Source organism: Solanum pennellii, chromosome 6 (assembly GCF_001406875.1).
Source record: "Solanum pennellii chromosome 6, SPENNV200".
NCBI lineage: Eukaryota > Viridiplantae > Streptophyta > Magnoliopsida > Solanales > Solanaceae > Solanum > Solanum pennellii.
Window position 1 is genome coordinate 208,501 of NC_028642.1, and position 22,333 is coordinate 230,833.

A 22,333-nucleotide genomic window follows, 5' to 3' on the forward strand; every position below is an offset into this window, starting at 1 on the left:
TTTATTGGTCAGGGGCTGATGGCTCCTTCAGTCATATGCCCATTTCCACGCGACGACGTGGAAAACAATTGGCCTGAGCTACTTCAACGTACAAAAACGAATCTTCATACTATTTTATGCGTTCACACTTACTTTTTAAACATCTTTCATTGCTAAATGACTTCACTACCCTCGATGGTATTGTCATTGTTAGCCTCATTATCGTTTGGTAACTGGTTTGAATCTGAGTTATGCAAATATTAAATACTTCCTCCGTCTTATAAAGAAGGGAAAAGAGTCTGATATACCCTCAACTTTGTCATTTAGAGCTGATATACCCCTTGTTATGAAAGTGGTTCATATATACCCCTACTTATAAACAAATGACTCACATATACCCTTTTCCTCTAACGGAAATGAAAAAAATAATAATTTTAATCTAAATTTTTATTATTTTTTTCTAAAAAATATAATCCCATATGAGTAAATTTAATCCTTGTCAAACATATTTTTTTGACTTTTTTTTTGTTTCAATGACTAATTTATAATTATTATTTTGATAATCAAATTTATTTATGTTTCACTAATATTCTTGTAAAACTTATTGTAGATGACCAAATTTTTTTCGAATACGGAATTAAATTACAATACACACAAAAAAAAAATAGTTTAATTTTTTATTCTTTAAACTAAGGAATGAAAGAAAAAACAAAATAAGAATAAGAAATTCAAATAATTATAATAAAAGAAGTCAAAAAATAATTTATGTATGAAAAAAATTAAAATATACCTTGAACTTTGATAAAAGAATCATATATACCCCTAAATAATTTTTTAAAAAAAATTAGAAGTAATAAATATAAATTTAAAACTAATTTTTTAACTTCCGTTAAATGAAGGGTATATGTGAGCCATTTTGTAACGGCAGGGGTATATGTGAGCCGTTTGTACAACGGTAAGGGCATATATGAGCCACTTTTATAACGAGGGTATATCAGCTCCAAATGACAAAGTTGAGGGGTATATCAGACCCTTTTCCCTATAAAGAATAGTATAATTTTACTTGACATAGAGTTAAAAAAATAAAAAGACTTCTGATCAAGTCGTCCTAAATTAAAGTTATGTCAAATGTATAAAATTATTCTTTAATCTTATAGTTTTAAACATATCACGTGAAAAGTTGTTACAAAAAAAAAGATCATTCTTTTTAAGACAGATTATAAAGTAAATAATGTCATTCTTTTTTAAACGAATAAAATATCATATAAATAATATTATATTTGATGGCTAAGTGGGTGTGTCAGACTAAATCTGAATTCGCGTCGGAAAATCTCACATTAAAGAGAGAGGTAAAATACTCTTAAACACAGGTGACTTTGTATTCAAGGATATTCGCTCAAACCTGAGATATCTTTATTAAAAATAAAAATATACTTACTATTACACCACAATAATTATTTGTAATCACCAACTATTCCTTCTTGAGTATTAGAAATTAAAAAAGGGAAGTGCTTTAGACTTTTAGAGGATAATAAAAACAAAAGAAAAACATTATTGAAAAGTAATTTTGAAAAAGTATACCTAGAATTGCTTTTTGAAAAGTCTGGCTATATACAAGTCGATAATCATTTTTGTTTTAAAAAATTAACAAAATTGTTGCTTTCTTTGTCCAATTTTACGTAATGTTTTTTTTTTATCGATTTAAGAAAGAAAAGCTATTTTATTATAATTAGAAATAATTTAATTTTAATTTTTTAAAATCACTTTAGCCACATAAATATCTAAATATTATTTTAGATTATAAATTTTAAAATTTTTACTTTTACAAAAATATTGTGCTAAATTAAAGATACCACATAAAATAAAACGATGAAAATATATTAAATTTTTTAATTGAATTATGTGTATATTAAATATTGTATAAGTAATATTATATTTGTAGCAAATTAGGAGGTAAATTATGTAAATATAAAATTATCATGTGTTTGATTTGCTATTTAAAGCCCACGTAACGAATATATGTATAAATTATGAAAGAATTTATATATTATTTTATATAGAATAGAAGGTGTAATTACTATTACATGTACAATTAACACATGAATAACTAATTTCTATGTAAAATAATACTATATAATTTACCTATTACTAATTTCTACATTGCTAATAGTACGCAACTTTTATTAGCTACCAAACGAGTCTTTCTATTAAATGAAAAATAATTAGTTTTGTAAGATTATTGGTTGAGGAGAAAGGGCATTTTAGTCATTAAAATAGACAATGAAAAGTCCGCCTATGATGTGATGGAGTCCACGATTTTCGCAAAAATCCAAATTTTTTCAAATTTTCAATTCACTCACCTACCAACAAGAAATCTCATTTAGACCAATCTCAGCCGTTTATAATTCATAGCTCCCAATCCTCACCACACGATCATACTAATCCAACGGTCCATATTCACCTACTAGAACCTTCTCTTTCTTCGAAAAAAAAACCCTTATATCTCCCCCTTTTGGCTTAATTCAGTACTCATTTCATTTCAGTGCTTGTGCTCTGCTCGTGCCATTCGTTTAACCTTATCGCATTTCCATTTCTGCTTCTTCAGGTTTTTATCTCTTTCGTCTTCCCTCTCTAATGTGTTCGTGTTTTTTTGTATGTTTTCATCCATTTTTTAATGGTTGATTGTAGTTTTCATGTTGTTTTATGGCTGATTGAAGTTTTCAAGCTATTTTATGGCTTTCTGCGTTTATTTTTGGATTAGCTGCTCCTAACGGAAGCGGATCTGTGATTTTAAAGACTATATCTGGACTTGATGTGAATATTTTGTAGTACTATTGATAAAATTTTCAAGGAAAAAAAGTATGAGTTGTTTTTTGATGAATGTATATAGATAAATGTTTTAACTATGATTTTAGTTTGATCAGTGTTTTTTACTTTCTATGAAGTTGATTGAAGTTTTCAAGCTCTTTTATGGCCTTGATGTTGTGAAATATGTGTTTAGTTGTTTTCCACTGCGTTCTTAGTGTAGTATTAATATTTCTGAAACAGAGTCTGAATCCGTGATTTTTGAAGACTGCATCTGAACTTGATATTATATATAAAATTTGCAAGAGAAAGATCTGTATGAATTGTTTTTTTTTTTTTATGAATGTATGTTTTAGCTATGATTTAGTTTGAGAGGTTTTAGTTTCTAGGACCTCCTTTTTTCCTTTGCTAAAATGCGTGCCTAGGTGATGTTGATTTTACTAACAAGGTTCAACTGTTAAGTGTTTATTATCGATTAATTTTTTATTGTAAAGCTTGGGATCTTATTGTGTACTTAAATGTTGTGTAGAACAATTACTATGGGTAAGTGCTATCCCACTGTGAGCGAGGAGTACCTCAAGGCTGTTGACAAATGTAAAAGGAAACTCAGAGGACTCATTGCTGAGAAGAATTGTGCTCCTATTATGCTCCGTCTTGCGTATGTTCTCTTCAATTGTTTCTTGTGGATTCTGCATATTTAAATTATCCTATTTATTTTTTAAAATGTTTAAAATGCTACCTAATTTTTCATGACCTTAAAGATATTTTCTGTTGTCTCAGATGGCACTCTGCTGGTACCTATGATGTGTGTTCCAAAACTGGTGGTCCTTTTGGTACCATGAGGTTCAAAGCGGAGCTAGCACATGGTGCAAACAATGGTCTTGATATTGCTCTCAGACTCTTGGAGCCCATTAGGGAGCAGTTTCCCACCCTCTCCCATGCTGATTTCCATCAGGTATGTATCCTTGTATTGATTGTTAGTATTTTTTTAATGGTTTATATTTGCTAAACCAAGTGCAGAACTGATTTGTTAAATTCTTTTTGGTGCAGTTGGCTGGTGTTGTTGCTGTTGAAGTTACTGGAGGACCTGATGTTCCCTTTCACCCTGGCAGAGAGGTTAGTTAGACTGTCTATGCAGCTTTTTAGCAATTCGAATAGACTTGTGATGACTACTAAGTAGTGCTTACTTCCAAATTTGAGGCCCAATTCGTTGCAAGGATATTGATATGCTACTGGGAACTTCTATTGAAATTTTATGCGTTTGGCATAATTCTCTTCAGCTACAATTTGTGAAATACTGCCCTATTTGTACTGGTTAACTAAGATATTACTATATGCACATACCTCCTACATTGTGAATTCTCATTCATACTCTTTATCTTCCTTTTCCTACTTAATATACATAAACTTTGTTTTACTTGTATATTCGAAGTGTGCCATTTTCACCTATCTGGACCAAGTTTTGGCAAGTAATTATACCAACTAGATTCTAATTTTGCAGTTGGTTGTTTGAGAAGTTTATACTGTTTGCTTACGTGTTAACATCTGTTTTCTTCCAACATATTCTAATGATTTGTAAGGTGATTGTTCTCTGTATGCAATTTATTCTTCATTAAAGTATTCATGCTGGTCTATAGGTGAACTTAACCTTGTCAAGATTTAAATTACTTATTAAGTGAAATCTGAATATATGATTTTATTAACCTTGCCAGGACAAGCCAGAGCCACCAGTGGAAGGTCGCTTGCCGGATGCCACCAAGGGTATGAGAGACTGATAACTTAAAGAGCAGATTTTGATTGCAAAACTCCTGTTGAGGAACATATTTTTCTTGCAATTTACCTGCCTTGGTAATCATATGTAATACCTAATGCAGGCTGTGACCACTTGAGAGACGTGTTCAAGAAACAAATGGGTCTTTCTGACCAGGATATTGTTGCACTCTCTGGTGCCCATACCTTGGTTTGTTGCCTGTTCTTAATGTTTAATCTTATTTTTTGCTAGGTTCTATTCCTACATACTTATTTCTTAGTGATATATTTCCAGGGAAGATGCCACAAGGAGCGTTCTGGTTTTGAGGGACCTTGGACTGCCAATCCCCTTATCTTTGACAATTCATACTTCACGTAATAATACTGATGTTACACGTCTTTTTTCAGTTCTCCATTTTGTGGAATTTTTGTTCATAAAAAAGTTGTTCATTTGTGGAGTACTGTTTAACTGCAAACTATCATCAGTCCCATTTTGTTTATAAGACATTTGTTATTGTCAGGGAGCTCTTGAGTGGGGAAAAAGAAGGGCTCTTACAGTTGCCGTCAGACAAGGCTCTCCTTTGTGATCCTGCTTTCCGTCCCCTTGTTGAGAAATATGCTGCGGTTAGTATATATAAAAACTGCAAATATCATTCATCCAAGTTGAAAAATGCTTGCTGTGTTAACTAATGAGAACAACTCTTTGCTTATGTCAGGATGAAGATGCCTTCTTTGCTGACTATGCTGAGGCACACTTGAAGCTTTCTGAATTGGGGTTAGACATTATATAACTAATTGAGAATTCATCTATATATCTCACAGTTCTGCTTCGATATTAAGTCTAACCTATCAATTTATTTTTTTAATGGCAGATTTGCTGAAGCTTAAGATGCTGATTGGAAGAGCTGGGAGTGGTGGCATATTTTTGTTAATGGTTTATTTCTGAAAAGCTTGCTGGAGCTGTTGTTTTTGCTGCTCTTTATATATCATGATTTAAATTTGGCAGCTACACTAGACGATGATATTGTGACACTCTTCCAGCTTATTAATAAATTTCTAGTATTTTGTTTTTGTGGTTTCATCGCTTTTGTTAATTTTAAATTAATTACTTGCTGAACTTGGAATGTTAAGGAAAAAAATGCACTCAGTTATCTAGGAAGACTTGCGTGATTGAGAACAACATAGAGTATTATTGGTCTAGAGATTGGACTGATTCTATCCAGTCATGTAATTTTCATTTATTTGATTAAAAGATGTATTGGTGTGTCAAATTAAAATAGACAAGTGATCAGGGATAAAAGGAGAGTAAGGTGCATGTCTAAACTAATTGTCGTTAAATACACTTGGTAGGCCAGGAAGTGATGTATTGATTTTGGATTCTCTAAAATATTTAGTATATTTTGGGTGGTGCATTGCAAAAGTTAGGTATTTCTTGACCAAATGGCAACATTCTTCTTATTCCAAAAGAGCAAGGCTACAACATGGAAGCCTTTCACTATCTGTTGAGTCCTACACAAATAAAAGGAACAAACAAGAGAAGAAAACAAAAGAATTGAAAGAATAAAAAAGACGAGTGATTACATTTTCTTTCAAGCTTTCTAATTTATTAGTAAACCTCTTGTTAAGCTTCCCATCAAAACTGAGATTCCGACTTCTAAATGGGGCCTATCATCGGTGAACAATCGATACCATGTAAGATATGACACTTGAGCTTAATTCAATTCCAAAATCTAGCTCTTGCGAGGAGCCTTGTCCAAGTCCATATAAGGAGATAAAATTTTCATCTCGTTATCGATGTGAGACATCTTAACAAATCCTTCTAACCATGTTACACAATTCCCTAAATTAAAAATAAAAATTGTGAAACTATTGCGAAAATAATCGATGTCTATGTATCACCTTTGCTCTAGATAATTAAAGGTCTGTTTAGAGGCTCAATAGTACAATCCTAAATATATTTGTATTAATTAGTTTTTAGGGGAAAAAATGACCACTTTTATTTTCAATAAACACATAGTAGATAATAATATGGACTCATTTTATAAGTAAATGTATTTTTTATTTTTATAAAATTGAATAATAACTTATAACTTATGTAATATCGTTTCAAACCTATTCATTGGTTTAAATAATGATTTTTTTATATTTTTCTCTTTTTATACTTATGTGAAAAATTATATAAGAGAGTAGATTAAAATAAGGGTCAACATCTCAAAACTTCACTCAGTTTTAAGAATTTATTTAGTAAAGTCATTATACTTTGTGTAATATCAACAAAACCACTCAACTTAGATTTTTGTATCAATAAAACACTCAGCTCAATTTATCATTAAAAAAAATTAACATAGACAAATAAATTATTTTTATGCCAGATAAATACAAACTCCATAAATAAATTAAAATTTAAAAATACCGTCAAGATTTTTTATGGATAAACTTAATTAGTGAAAATTATTTTATGAAATTACTATATAATTAAAAATGTAGTTTGATGATCTTTTTCCCAAAAGAGAGAGAGAAGACCAGTAAAATTCTCATGACAAATAATTGTACTATACATCATTTTTTATCATATTAAAAAAATGATATATACATTGGCTTAATAATGGCAAGTATTAGTTTGTTGTGGTCATTGAATTATAAAAATAAAATAAAATTGACGTCTTATAATTTTTTTGTTGCAATGGTTCGTCTTATAATTTTTTTTTGTTGCAATGGTTTAGATAATATCACTAATATTTATCGGTAGAACAACGTTCACCGTGATACATTTTAAATCTTAAGTACATAAAAATATTATGATATTTATTTCTCTAATTAAATTTATTCTTAACATTTTTGTTGATTTTATTTTATTTGTTTATGGAGTTAATATTTACATTTTTAATTTTCTATGTCAATTTTTTTAAAATAATAAAATTAGTTGAGTGATTTGATTTATACAAAGGTTTAAATTGAATGATATTATTGATATTAAACATTGTTCAAAGACTTAATAAATTAATAAAGTTAAATTATCTTATTGATAAAAAGATCTAAATTGAATGATTTTATTGATATAAAATAAAGTTTCGTAACTTTACTAGATAAATTTTCAAAGTTAAGTAATCTTTTGAGATATTAACTCCTTATAAATATCTTAACATATTAACAATTTTTATAGAATCATACGGAACAACAAGTGATGTTGAGCTATATTATGAACATATTTAAACTTTATTTTTATAAGTGAATTCTGAAAGAAAAAACGACATACTTAATAAACATTAGAATAAGTCATACAAATCTTTATATTACCACAAATAAATAATCAAGAGGCATCAACAAAAAATTAACATGATATATATTACAGTAATTTAAGGCACAAATTATTAAATTGACATGCAAAGCTAATCCACAACCCTGTAACAAATTAAAGGAGGAAAAATGAAAAATGTCCTTAACAGTATTGAAACGACTAAACATGTCATATGTTTATAGTTTAATTAAAAAATGTCTTTATCGTCAATATTTTAGTTTAAAATTGCTCTTGCAGTTAATGATTTGATCAAAAATTGTCTCTATAGTTACTAAATAGATTAAAAATGCTCTTTTCCCTAATAAATATATTATTTAGGAAAATGCACAAGTACTCCCTACACTATGAACAAAGTTTTAAAGACACACCTTAACTAAACTAAGGTTTAATTTACCCTTTGAACTTTTTTTTTAAAAAATTTTATGCACCTTTTTCTTACGTAGCACACTCCGTGACTCTACGCAATTTAAGGCGCGTGAAAGATATTTGGATGCCACGTAAGCCGAAAAGGTGCACAATATTACAAAAAAAATAAATTCATGGGGTAATATGACCTTAGTTTAGTTAAGGTGTGTCTCTGTGATTTCGGTCATAGTTTAAGGGGATACTTGTGCATTTTCCCTTAGTTCTTTTCTTTTTAAACACATCCTCTTTCTAATTAAAATATTATTAAAGACTCCTTTCTGTATTTTTTTTAAAAAAAGAATTAATTGAACAACTAAAAATGTAGAAAATATCTTTTTCTTCTTAATTTATTTAATCAATTAAAATAAAATAAATTTATGTACCTTTTCGACGGATAATGTATGTCACATATATATATATATAAAACTTGAGACAGAGAAGCGCAGAGGATGTTGAAACAATTGTTGTAAGTTACTTTTTATAGAAGACTTTAGAACTCATATATTATTTTCTGTTAAAAATGAATATTTTGTTACAAGAGGCATAAACATTTGATTTTAATAAGAATATTTGTTTATAACAATTTATCAATGGAAAAAATAATTTCAAATAGAGGCAATTTTGTTATGATCGAAAATTTCTTTTATACGTAATCGCCTTGTTCATCTTTCTCTTCGTCTCACTTTTTAATATATGTATATATGTTATGGCATAAATATTGATTCATTCTTAATGTTTAACCAAAATTATATGAAAATTATAGTTCCTATCATTGTAGGTATCAAAATTGATGGCAAAAAATTTAGAGATGCTTTTACTTGGAACTCAAATGAGAGGGGAGGTCCCTAAACCTAATTTGGAAAATTGGTTGTACCTATTTAATTGAAAAAATATATTCGTATCGGGTGTTTACATTAAATTAATTCAATTTTCAATATTATGCGATTTAATAAAGTAAAATACATGTTAATTAATTAAAGGTAAATAAAATGCTCTATAAAACACACGGCATGCACATATTGAATTGATATAAACACCCGCTGCGAATAAGTTTTACCCGGTGGCTATGTGAAGGTATCTTCTTTTTTATTAATCTGCTATAATTGGTAAAATATTGTGATGTGATGTAATACATGCAAATATTCCTAATAATTGTAATTATAATTTTAAAATCCTTTATAGTTAAATATACATTTTTTCAGTTTTAATATTTAAGATTGAGATTCTTGATTAAAGATGAAAGATAAATAAATTAAAAAAATTCATTTGAATGTGGTTGCAACTTATTTTTCAATAATGAATAAAGCAATTAAATTATGTATTTGTTTTGTCTAATCACTTTGCTTAGCGATACCCACACTTAGGAAAACAGTTGAGAGATGCATTAACTGTTTGATTTTAAATATGTCAAGTAAGTCATGCATCAATTTTGAACTCCACATAATTGGAGAACTATTACTAGAAACTAAAAATATTGAACTAGTCATAGATGCAAATGACCCTTTCTTTCAACAAATGTGATGCTTCTTTTCAAGTAGGACTACAAATTTGGAAACCTTCTCTTCATAAACTTTTGAGTTTTATAATCTAACAAAACAACACCCCCCACCCCTCACCCCATAAAAAAAAAAAGATTTGTACAAATAGTTGGCCAAATTTTTTTCGCACTTGTGACACTTGATGGTTCGCTCACGTTCTTGCATCACTTGTTAACGATATTGCTATGCCAAGTTAATTCAAAATCGTAAGAATCACTGAATCGATCTAATACAACCATTGTAATAAAATTACGTCCATGAAAGTAGCAACGTAACAATATCAATTTTTTTTAACTATATTAATAAAAGAATTGAAATGTGATTGCGACTTTAGAATCATAATTGCAATACTAAAACAACTAAATTACAATAAAATGCTGATACAACAATTAACTAAGAAAGAGCTTAAGAATCGGGACCAGAAGCTTAGATTCTAGAAGAAGAAGAGAGTGATATTCATTTTTCTTCGATATGCATAACCCCTGAATCACTGACCACTACCCTTTTAATAGAACAATTTACACACCCACTACTCAACCATGATTTCAAATTAACCCGATCCTATTTTTGTTTTATCAGTACAATAACTTTTGTTAACGCAATAACTACTCATGTGATCTGAACATCGTTTACTTGGTTCATAACAACATCATATCATAAAATTTATAACTTTAATCAATAAATTTCATAGCGCATACAAAATAACCCCTTCAAATAAGTTGATTATAGAGGGTTACTTATCAAATGGTTCTAATTATCATTGATGTGTCATCCTAGATTTGTGTATATGATTCAATAAAGTCTTGCTAATTGAAATATTATTTTCTTTGACTCATTCTTCCTTCTCTTAAGTAAATTCATACGAATAAACTTTCATTCTTCATTTGACTCGAACTACACTAACATTATTTTTGAACATAGTCATAGCTTGTTATAATACTACTAATATTTTAATCTCAAAGGATTCATATTTTTCCTACTTAGTACAATGGATTATTTTATCTCCAGAGGAGACCAATATTATATTAGAAAAATTAGCAATAATTTCAATATTAGAAGTCATGGTAGGATGTCAATTCATAGTGAGTATTTAATTGTACGATGTAAACGTGTATGAATAGGAAATCAATAAATTAGAATTATCTTCTAATGTGTTGTGTTGTGTTGCGTTGGTGAGTGAGCATAAGCCGCCTTGGTCCACTCAAATTGAGTCCAAAAAATAGGCATGCTTGCTTGTATATAATTATGTGGAGTCCTTGTAGGATATGGTTAGTAATCCTACTTGGGGACCAAGTAAGGTTATCCCTATAAATAAAGGGTTTTCCTTCATTGTAAAGAAAATTTGTGAAAGACCTATGAATCCTAAAGATACTTCAAGATGAATAAGAAATATTTTCTCTTCCCCCTACTTTCTTCTTCTTCTAAATTTATATAGCTTCATAACACGTTATCAGTACGATTGTTTTATTCTTAAAGAATTATGAAGAAGACGGAAAAAGTGCAAAAGAAATCTTGCATAAGTTATGCAATAAGGTTCTTATATCTTCAAGGTATGATTTATCTTTATGTTATAATTATTTATGTAACAAATCTGGAGGTACCATCTAAAGTAAGTATTTAAAGAGACCTGTCAACTTTCTATGTTTAATTTTAATCGACTGGGAAGAGAATTTCTTAATTTATTTTAATAATTAAATAAGCACAATTTAGTGAAAGATATGTTTCTAATCTCTACATGAGGTACGTGATCTATTAAACTATATCTATTAACTGCTAGTGTTGATTATAAGAAATCATTAGTCTCAGTTTTGTGTGTAATTATAATATATAATCATATTAATGATCATCAAAAGCAATAAAATTGCAATTATTTTGAAAGGCTTGAGGTTGAGCCTCATTGTGGATAAGACAATGAATTTAAGTTATATCGCACAAAAAGAATAAGACGATGGATTTACGTCCAATCGCACAAGAGGGTAAGACATCAGAAGTCTTGATGCTTTGTGATGAAAGATGTTGAATTCAAGTCCCTCATTGATTTATGGCATAAGACGTTGGGTTTGAGTCTCAATGCACCATATTGATGATATTATGATGACTAAGGAAAATAATGAGTTTTTGATTCTCGTAAAGCAGCTCCATTCCCCAAAGTGAATGTAGCAGTGCATAAATGTCTAAAAGAAGACAATTGATTAAACGATGCACATGAATATGAAATTAGGTACTAAGTTATCAAAATTTGATGTACTTAGATGATTGTGTTCCATTCATGAAGAATGAGAGCCTTTGATAAATGATAAAAATACAGATCCATTCTTTAGAGTGAATGAGGTGATAAGTCATCATGCTAGACGTGAATTTTATTGTAATGGTTGTTAGCAAGGCAAGCTAATTGTGAGACCATCATAAACGAAAGTTGAGATTGAATTCTCTGCTTTCTAGGAACGTATACAAATATTTGTGGTCCTAGTCATCCACCTAGTGGATTGTTTAGACATTTAATGGTCATAATAAATGTTTCTTCTATATGGTCTCATGTGTGCCTATTATTATTTCGCAATTTAAATGTTTGCAAATATGTTGGCACAAATAATATGTTACATGCACAATTTTTTTCAGATTAGTTCATTCAATGATGGGATCATGACTCACCTAAAGGGTGAAGTAATTGAGAAGAAATAAATCTGAAAATTACTCTTCGATTAATAAAATTGAAATTTACTCATATAATAGTAAATCAGAAATTTACTAAAGCAAAAGGCACAGGGCGTAGTAAACTTGGAGTTTACGAGTACTACTAATTTTATTAGTTGGCATGAATAATTTGGTCATCCCAAAGATGTGCATACTGAGTAATGGACATACATTGAAAAACTAGAATATTCTTCCAGAATTCTTTACGCTGCTTGTTCTCGTGATAAAGTTGATTGGATCAACTAAAGTTGGGACTAAATCCCTATATTCTGAAAAGTATAAAAGGTGAATATGGGTCCGTTTACCTATCATGTGATATGATAAAAAGATGCATCAATAAGATAATCACATGTGCGTTTGTTGTCAATTTGCAGTTTGACATTCGCAAAATTGTTTGTGCAAGATAATTGAGCTAAAAGCACGACTTTCAGAATATGAAATCAAGATAATTCATCTTAATAATATTGATAAATATATAAGATGATGTGACATTAAATGTCTCATATAGTGAATCATTGCTTATGAAAATAAAGTTTCATATGTTGATCTGAAATATGATATTACATACAAACATAATTGTATGAATCAAACCAATAAGTTATGATCAATTTTTCTGTTAATTGGTTTATGGTCAGGGACCAAATAGTTTTCATCTGATAATTTTGATGTGCAATATATGATTAATGAATATACAATGATGCAAAAAGATAGATTCTCCAAAAGATTGAGATATATGTTAGTTTGTCTAACATAAGGGGGAGATTAGAAGCAACACAAGAGTTGTAAATACATCTATTGAATGTCCCTTAAGGATAAAGTCTATGACATGCATGAAACATGATAGACTAATCAATTCTAAATAAAATAATCCTTTAAAAAGGGGGAGGATCAAAGAATCAAAATGATCATAATAAGAAGATAATGTGCTCTTGGAGAGCCTACGACATAACACTTTATGAAACCTCATGAGAGGGGTAGCTACCTAATAATAATGAAGTGATGAGATCTCAATAAGTTCTGTCGTATTGTGAATCGATACAAAATGATTTATCGTTGACGATATCTTTGATACAATAGCGCGCAATATTGTAAAATATAATGAGGATATAAATTATACATCTATTAAAGCATGCTTGTGTAGAAATAATTATCAAGTGAAAAGTGGAATGATGCATCTTGGTAAGCGTAAAGCTTATTTGACTTGCAATCTAGGCACTAGAAGATGTCATACATCTAATATTGAATTTTGTTACTTGGCAAAATTGATATGAAAATATCCAATGGGTTCAATATCTAAAGCATATACAAGTTTTTGGAAAACTTGTTTATCATCCTCATAAGGATTAAATAGATTCAAAATGCATAGAGCATATTATGCAAGTTGATGACTAGAATTGAAACTCTTGGCAATAGATTATTTGCTTAAAGAAGTTAAAGTAAAGAACTTGCAGAAATCTTTGACTCTGAAGGGAAGATTCATAAAAGCAGATAGAAGAAATCATATTTCGTCAAGATTTTTCTACTCATGAGCTCCCAAGAATGGTGATATCAACATGCAAGAGGTATGTTCAAGTAACATTATTGTTGATTTATTCACCAAGTCTCTATCAACTACAACTTTCAAGAAGATGATGCACAAGCTTGGAAAACGAAGATTCTCGTCTCTGAATTGATGTTGTCATTAGGGGGGAGTTAATACGCGATGTACTCTTTTTTCCTCACAAGGTTTTGTCCCACTGGGTTTTCCTTGTAAGGTTTTTAATGAGGCATCCATAATGCGTATTATTAGATATGTGTACTCTTTTTCCTTCACTAGATTTTTTCCCACTGGGTTTTATCTAGTAAGGTTTTAACGAGGCACATAATCTATCGACATTCAAGGGGGAGTGTTATAAACAATTTGTATTATAGTGAATGTCTAATTATGTGGAGTCCTAGTAGGATATGGTTAGGAATCCTACTTGGGGACCAAGTAAGGTTATCCCTATAAATAAAGGGTTTTCCTTCATTGTAAAGAAGATTTGTGAAAGATCTATGAATCCTAAAGATACTTCAAGATGAATAAGAAATATTTTCTCTTCTCCCTACTTTCTTCTTCTTCTAAATTTATATAGCTTCATAACAAATAAATAGATTTGAGTTAATAAAATTACACTATATATATTATTTTTGTCCAACTATCACTTCAACTTAAAAATATCTTTCTTCAAATTTAATTTCAAAAAGACTCAATCTTTTCCATATCTCAATCGTGTCATCAATGTCCAAACAACTATTTAGGGTCATTTGACATGAGTTCTTTTTCCTTTTCTATTTTTTTTTTAAAAAAATAAATAAGAAAAAGAGTCTGAAAAATATTCTAATTTTAATCGAAATTGTTGTTATTATACCAAATTTTATCGAAGAACTATTACCCCTGCACTATTTAGTAGTGTATTTTAAAGGGAAAATTACGCAACAAAGAAAACTTATACTATTTAATCACTCATCATAACTATAGTTTGCTATTATTACTCCTCGCGACTAACATTTTACATTAATTATGCGCGTTGACTTCGAGTTTGTATAATTAGTCACGTTTGTATATGTATAATTCGCCAGAATATGCAAATACATATGCACAATATACAATTATTTAACCTATATACATATACAATTCACCTCTCTCCCACTCTCTGTCTCTCTCGCTCGACTCTCTGCCTTCCTCTCCCAATCTCGCTCGCCTCTCTCCTCCCTCTCCTAATCTCGCTTGCCCCATATAATATACAATTATATACATATAGAATTCACCTCTCTCTCACTCTCTGCCCTCTCTCGCTCGCCTCTCTCCTCCCTCTCCCAGTCTTGCTCGCCTCTCTCCTTCCTCTCCCACTCTCATTTTCCGTATATACATATACATATGTATAATATACAATTATCTAACCGATATACATATACAATTCACCTTTCTCCACTCTTTTCCCCCTCTCTCCTTCATATAACATGTAGTTACAAATTGTAATTATCAAACTATAGCTATGGAGAGTAATTACACTATTTTTAAGTGGCTATATGTGAAAATTTCCCTATTTTAAAGGTATATATGTGCCCACGTGGACACATTACTATTTATAATAATGCAATATTTATGATGTCCACGTGACACATATATAACTTTAAAAAACACTATTAAATAGTACAAAGACGAAAAGGTCCTTTCTAAAGTTCCATATTGTTAACAACAATTTCGATCAAAATTCAAATGTATTTAAGATATTTCCCCCCCCCCCCAAAAAAAATATTTCTAGGTTATTGTTTTGTAATACATTATAATAAATTGCGAAGATAATTCAAAATACTCGAAACTAGAGAGAAATTTACTCATGAAATATGAAATGCATGACCAAATATAATTTCAATTTTTTGAATATCACTTGATTTATTTTCAAACGGCAACATAACAACACCAACAATAATAATAAAAATATATTGAATATAATCTTATTACATCAATAACAACAATAACATATTTAATATAATTTTACAATTGAAGTTTAGAGAAAAAAGTATGTCAATCTAAATAGAGTAAGTGATTTTGAAAGATTTTTGATTAAAAACTATTACATAGTAATTGCAAATTATATTAAGTAAAATTTTGGTAGAAATTTCCTTTCCGTATTCATTATTTGTATTACAATCCAATTAAATTTAAATTTGTATAAAAAATCCATCTCCTATAATGAAAACCATAAATTTGAAAAAATAATTATTTAAAAATAAAGAAATACTTTAATATCAAAAACCCCACCTCCCATAACAAAATATCATAAACTTAATTCTTTTTTAAAAATTTCAAGAATGAAGAAATATTTATGACTTAACAATAACGGCTGACAATAAGAGTGGTCAAAAGCTTAAAAAGGGTGAATAGCATAGAGTTGACTCGGCGGCTAAATATAATAAGGAGAAAAACTGTTTGTTGAGTCAATGGTAACGCGTTCTCTTCTTCTTCTCATCTTCCTCCTTCCTTCCTGCAATTTCTCTCCAATCAATCTCACATTATATATTCTCATATTTTTTGATGAATTTGAGTAAATTATTAGTTTTTTACTAAATTTCTATCAATAATGGTTGATGCTAATATGGGTGCTGCTCAATTTCCTGATTTTCCTAAAATTGTCACTCATGCTGGACAATATGTTCAGTATGACATTTTTGGTAATCTTTTTGAGATTACTAACAAGTATCAACCTCCTATCATGCCTATTGGACGTGGCGCTTATGGAATCGTCTGGTAACATATACCTTTCCCCCTTTTAATGTTAATTTTTCGATAAAATTATGGATTCAGATCTAATATTTATTATATATAGACACTTACAAAATTTGTGGTCTAAAATGAGATAATGACAAGTTTATTGTTAATTGTTACTCCATCCATTTGTACTAGTTGAAGTGTTTTAGTTTGATTGAATACGGGGTTTTAAGAAAAAAAAATATATTTTTGATATTTGTGATCCTAAATAGAAAGTTGGAACTGGAGGACTTAATAAAAAGTAAAAAATGAGACACTTAATTGGGACGGAAGGAGTGCTACATATGGAAAAATGTCATTTTGTTTTGAAAGAGTGTCGTATAAATTGGGTTTAGTTGAATCCATTGCACTAGAGCTACGTCCATCATTGTTGCTTGTATAGCTCTTCCCATCAAGGCTAAAGCAAATGGAAAGAAATTGTTTGACATATTTAGTTTGTGTATTTGCAGACTCTTGAGTGACTAATTATGGTGCTTTTTGTGTGAAGCTCTGTGTTTAATGCGGAGCTGAATGAGATGGTTGCAGTTAAGAAAATCGCCAATGCTTTTGATAATTACATGGATGCTAAGAGGACGCTCCGTGAAATTAAGCTTCTTCGCCATTTAGACCATGAAAACGTGAGTGTAACTTTTTCACTTTGGCTATTGCTTAACAGGCTAGTACTGTTTCACTCTTTTCCATTAGTATCAGAATATGTATATAGTTGGGATTAACTAGTTATCTGTATAGGAAAAGTGAGGCGAGTTATGATTAGTATTAGACTGAAATGAACCAGAATAGCGTGAATGAATATACAAGATTCTATAGTTTGATCCCAACTGATCTCCCTCGTTGTAGTGGAAGATAATAAACTATTCCTCTGGTTTTCAGCCATGATTTTCCGGTTGTACCTACAGTTGGACATAAAATTTTTACAATCACTATTACACTAAGAAAAATTATTATAGTACAAGTAATACATTTTGCTTATCAACGAAATCAAAAATGCTATGCAGGTCATTGGTTTAAGAGATGTGATTCCTCCGCCCTTACGAAGGGAGTTTTCTGATGTTTACATTGCTACTGAACTCATGGATACTGATCTTCACCAAATAATTAGATCAAACCAAGGTTTATCAGAGGATCATTGCCAGGTAAACTCACCCCCTTCTCACCCAAATGCTTTCATGGATGCCGTCTTTATTGTTTTTCTAAAAATTTTCAAAAATGTTACTTTTGCAGTACTTCATGTATCAGCTTCTCCGTGGGCTAAAGTACATACATTCCGCGCATGTTATTCATAGAGATCTCAAACCAAGTAACCTCTTGCTAAATGCAAATTGTGATCTTAAGATATGTGATTTTGGTCTTGCAAGGCCAAATGTAGAGAACGAGAATATGACAGAATATGTAGTAACCAGATGGTACAGGGCACCGGAGCTTTTGTTGAACTCTTCAGATTACACTGCTGCCATAGATGTTTGGTCTGTGGGTTGCATCTTCATGGAGCTTATGAATAGAAAACCTTTGTTTGCTGGAAAAGATCATGTACATCAAATACGCTTGCTAACTGAGGTGAAAACTGATTCATGAAAGATATATTTTACAGAATAGGGTACACTTTTTTCATGTTTTTACGTGGAACGACGCTTTGCCATGTGGATTCTTGACGTGACATCATCTATTCGAGCTGTCTCCGTCCAAACAACCATTAACATGAGCTTATTTTAGACTGCATATAACAACTTAGCATACCTTTCTGAGTGATTTTTGTGAGAAACAAATGCTCATTTCTTCGTTTATTTTTCTCAGCTTCTTGGAACTCCTACAGAATCTGATCTTAGCTTCCTCCGTAATGAAGATGCAAAAAGATACGTCAGGCAACTCCCACAACATCCACGCCAGCAGTTAGCAACAGTGTTCCCTCATGTGAATCCATTAGCCATTGATCTTGTAGATAAGATGTTGACGCTCGACCCTACTAGAAGAATAACAGGTAATTTTCCTATCTGCACTGCTATTTAAGATAGACTGGAGAGCTTGAAAGATCAACAATTTGACTAAAACAACCTCTTTGTAATAAACATAGTATACCTCTTTCCTTGAATGAATTCACACTTTTAACACTATGGAGTCCATCTTGCCACCATATCTTCTTACTGAAACTTTCCCTTCTTGCATTAGTGTATTAAGGGGAGCTAAAGCGACTGCAAGTCCCTTTGGGAAGAAAGACTTAACATAATATCAAGTTAATTAATTTGTGATTAAAAAAAGAAGGGGTTGATTAAGAACAATAGACAGTCACTCCATCATGTTTATCATCACTATCGTTGGGAAAGCTTGTCATTCTTTCCTCAGTAAAAAGAGTTCATTTTTGCATAAGCCTGCTCTTTAGCTCATTTTAACTCAAATAACTTTTGGACAGGTCATTGACCTGCTTATTTATCAATTTACCCCCATTTGACACCCCTGAGCTACACTGAAGGAAGATTTTTGCTGTAATGTTTTCGATTCATTCTCTTTTAAGCTCATCGTGTGATATATTTGTGTTTGGTTGCAGTTGAGGAAGCATTAGCTCATCCCTACCTCGCAAAGCTCCATGATGCAGCTGATGAACCAGTCTGCCCCATCCCGTTCTCTTTCGACTTTGAGCAACAAGGGATAGGAGAAGAGCAGATTAAAGACATGATTTATCAAGAAGCTTTGGCGTTGAATCCTGAATATGCTTAAGCATAGGAGAAATCAGTTCTTCTCTTGCTTACCTAGTGTGGATTTTCTTGCTTGGACCAGCCCTCTCAAAGTTTTTCTTCACAGGGTCAGTAGTAGTCCTTTGCAACTTTAATGTAAGGCAGCCTTCAATGTGCAGCCATTTTTATATACCTTTCTTCTTTATTTTTTTTCTTAATTATGGTGGTGTTGGGGCTAGCTTGTGTTCACTCGACTATTCCATAGGATACATGTCATCTCCCACCAACAAAAAAGTTTGTACGTCTTCCACGCATTCATATGACTTGTATCTTGTTTTCTCTTTGTAGCTTATTATAATAACTATTTTTTTGTTCAATGTATCATGTTGTATTATGTACAGTATGTACAAAATCTATCAAGAATCTATTTGTCATTTTGAAGTTTTGGGTGCAATTTTCTGTGTTCAACTATTTGATCATGAACTACTATGCTATTGGTGAGATACATGATCTCAGTTTTTGACATTTACTAGTGCTATCAGCCATACACAATTTTTTATATTGTTTTACGTGAGTCGAGGTTTTATCAAATAAAATTTTTTTCGCTAAACTAATAAAAATTAGATGTACTAATCTGCTAAACTAATAAGATATCGATTGATTTGATATCAAATTTAAAATTATCGAAATGTGGATCAGCTAAGTCTAAGGGAACGAAAATTAAATCACAAACATATAATCCAACTTCCACTAGAAGAATGGAAATTAAAAGGGAAAATTATGGATTATGACATAAATGCCAACATATTTATGGAAAACATATGTCCTTTGCGGACTCCAGTGAAAATTTTATATTGTATTCGAAAAATTATATATATATATTTTTTGTGTATCAATACGATGTACGTATATAATATCGATTGTATTTGAAAAAATAAATTTGTATTCAATCGTACATTTATATTATGTATCAATGGTATTTGTTACACAACATGTATTCATCTCTCTCGAACTCGTTCACCCTCTCCCCTTTTAATATATATTCATTTTGATACAAATCAGTTTCTATTCACATTTTTGTCCAAAATCCTGAAAAAAAAACAATGAGTACAAATGCGTAAGCCGGATGTATTGATTGGTTCTAGCTGATAGGTAACATGAATCCCATAGAATTCGTTAAGGTGCGCACAAACTGGCCCAAATATCACGACAAAAAGAAAAAACACTATTGACCATTTACCATTTCAACAAGACAGAGTTGTCTATTAAAAGCATTAGACTTTTATGCATTACTCCTCTGGTCATTCTGCTAACAGTAAGTAGCATGTCTTGTGTAGTCAACCACAATGTCTAGCATCATTATGTAATAGCAAAAGAATTATAATAGTCTTGGTTGCTCGACTCAGATACAATTGTTTCATGTTTCATTTACAGCACTTTCTAATACTTACAACTTTATACCACAATATAGGTTGATCAAATTTAGTCCTACGATTAATTTAGACAAACAAACACTACTCCAAGCAACAAGAGTCCTCTTTTAGATGGTATTTGATCTTGTTTTCTTGTTGTTTTCATTACTTGAACATGCATCATTAATCATTGAGACGATAGCTATCCAGGAAGAGATTTTTTTAATAATATATCTGGTAAATCAAAAGTTAAAGTTGGATACTCAACTTCTTTGTAGTTAAACGAATACCTAAAATCTAGCATATATAGAATACTTTGCTTCACTGTAGGACACTCTACTATAGAGAGTACAGATTTCTTACGAGACTAAGTTGTTTATTACATTTATGCTTCTTCCTTTTTCTCATACTCTTTCTTTATATGACAAACTCTGTTATTTATTCGTTGTAATATATAACTATTACTGCTACGATTTTCAACATCGGTTCAAATGAAATCAATTCTACAAGTCTTATAAACGACAACTGGGTAAATAGACCTGCTTGGAGTAATTGTTAAATTTGATTTATTAATATGAAAATTATCTCATTTTATTACTCAATTCCGTAACAGAGAAACTTAAAAATGAAACTTTCGAAGAATCTTTCGAAGCCGAGTTCTCAATGATTGAAAAAAAAAAAATGAAGCAAATAATCAGGTAGAATTATAAATTTGTAATTGGCCCTATGTTCTTTGTCCAAATTAGACAGTAACTTACAAAACAAAAACTCATGTGAATTTCACTTATTGGTCTTACAATTACAAAAGAATCAAGAAGAGAAGTTCGTACTATTCAAAATTTATATAAGTCACAACTATACGAATAAACCTTTTTTTTGTTGCGTTAGTAAGTTCTTTATAACAATTTATTTTGTTGTTGTAAAAACTTTTCGCATCAACGTTTATTGATAAACTTTTTTGTTGTTGCCTCAAAGTACTCTTGACAACCATATCCAATCTATGGATGGCAACAAATTATTTTGTTGGATAATGTCTTTTTTCTTTGTAGTGCATCCAACACAAACTTTCTGATTATTTTGATCAATGAATTTGTACGTGGCAAGGATGAACATAACATGGCTTGTGGAATATGATTGCTTTATCGTGGTGTATATGTGGAATGGGTTTAAGTTATTTTATTTTTATGTAAAAATTTAAGGAATCCCATAGTGTTATTCAATAATTACACTCTGTCCCGACAAATTTAGTATTTACTAAAAATCTCTTAAAATTGTTGTGCCGTGATACTTTAGACTCTAGTGATACATGGTAAATGATACATGGTAAGTTTAAACTGTTAAGAAAAAAATGGGGAAAAAACGGTACATTTAATCTTGTTAACTAAAACAGCTTAATTTACGGTAACAGATCATTAATCAGCATTAAATCAGCACGTAATTGGATATTAATTTCAAATTTTGAAAATCAAAGATTATATCATCTATTTTGAATA

At 30.4% G+C, this 22,333-nt stretch overlaps 2 protein-coding genes across 2 annotated transcripts; both read left to right on the forward strand.

The window, feature by feature from the left end:
* Positions 1–2,436: 2,436 nt before the first annotated feature.
* On the forward strand, positions 2,437–5,614 carry LOC107023536 (L-ascorbate peroxidase 1, cytosolic-like). The gene is made up of 10 exons (XM_015224253.1): positions 2,437–2,584; positions 3,314–3,442; positions 3,565–3,739; positions 3,835–3,900; positions 4,497–4,545; positions 4,659–4,744; positions 4,829–4,908; positions 5,055–5,157; positions 5,250–5,308; positions 5,406–5,614. The coding sequence occupies exons 2-10, from the start codon at positions 3,324–3,326 to the stop codon at positions 5,419–5,421; spliced, it is 753 nt and encodes a 250-aa protein (XP_015079739.1). The 5' UTR covers positions 2,437–2,584; positions 3,314–3,323; the 3' UTR covers positions 5,422–5,614.
* A 10,824-nt stretch (positions 5,615–16,438) lies between these two features.
* On the forward strand, positions 16,439–19,882 carry LOC107021044 (mitogen-activated protein kinase 3-like). The gene is made up of 6 exons (XM_015221613.2): positions 16,439–16,741; positions 17,250–17,379; positions 17,758–17,895; positions 17,984–18,316; positions 18,554–18,737; positions 19,302–19,882. The coding sequence occupies exons 1-6, from the start codon at positions 16,575–16,577 to the stop codon at positions 19,469–19,471; spliced, it is 1,122 nt and encodes a 373-aa protein (XP_015077099.1). The 5' UTR covers positions 16,439–16,574; the 3' UTR covers positions 19,472–19,882.
* Positions 19,883–22,333: the final 2,451 nt, after the last annotated feature.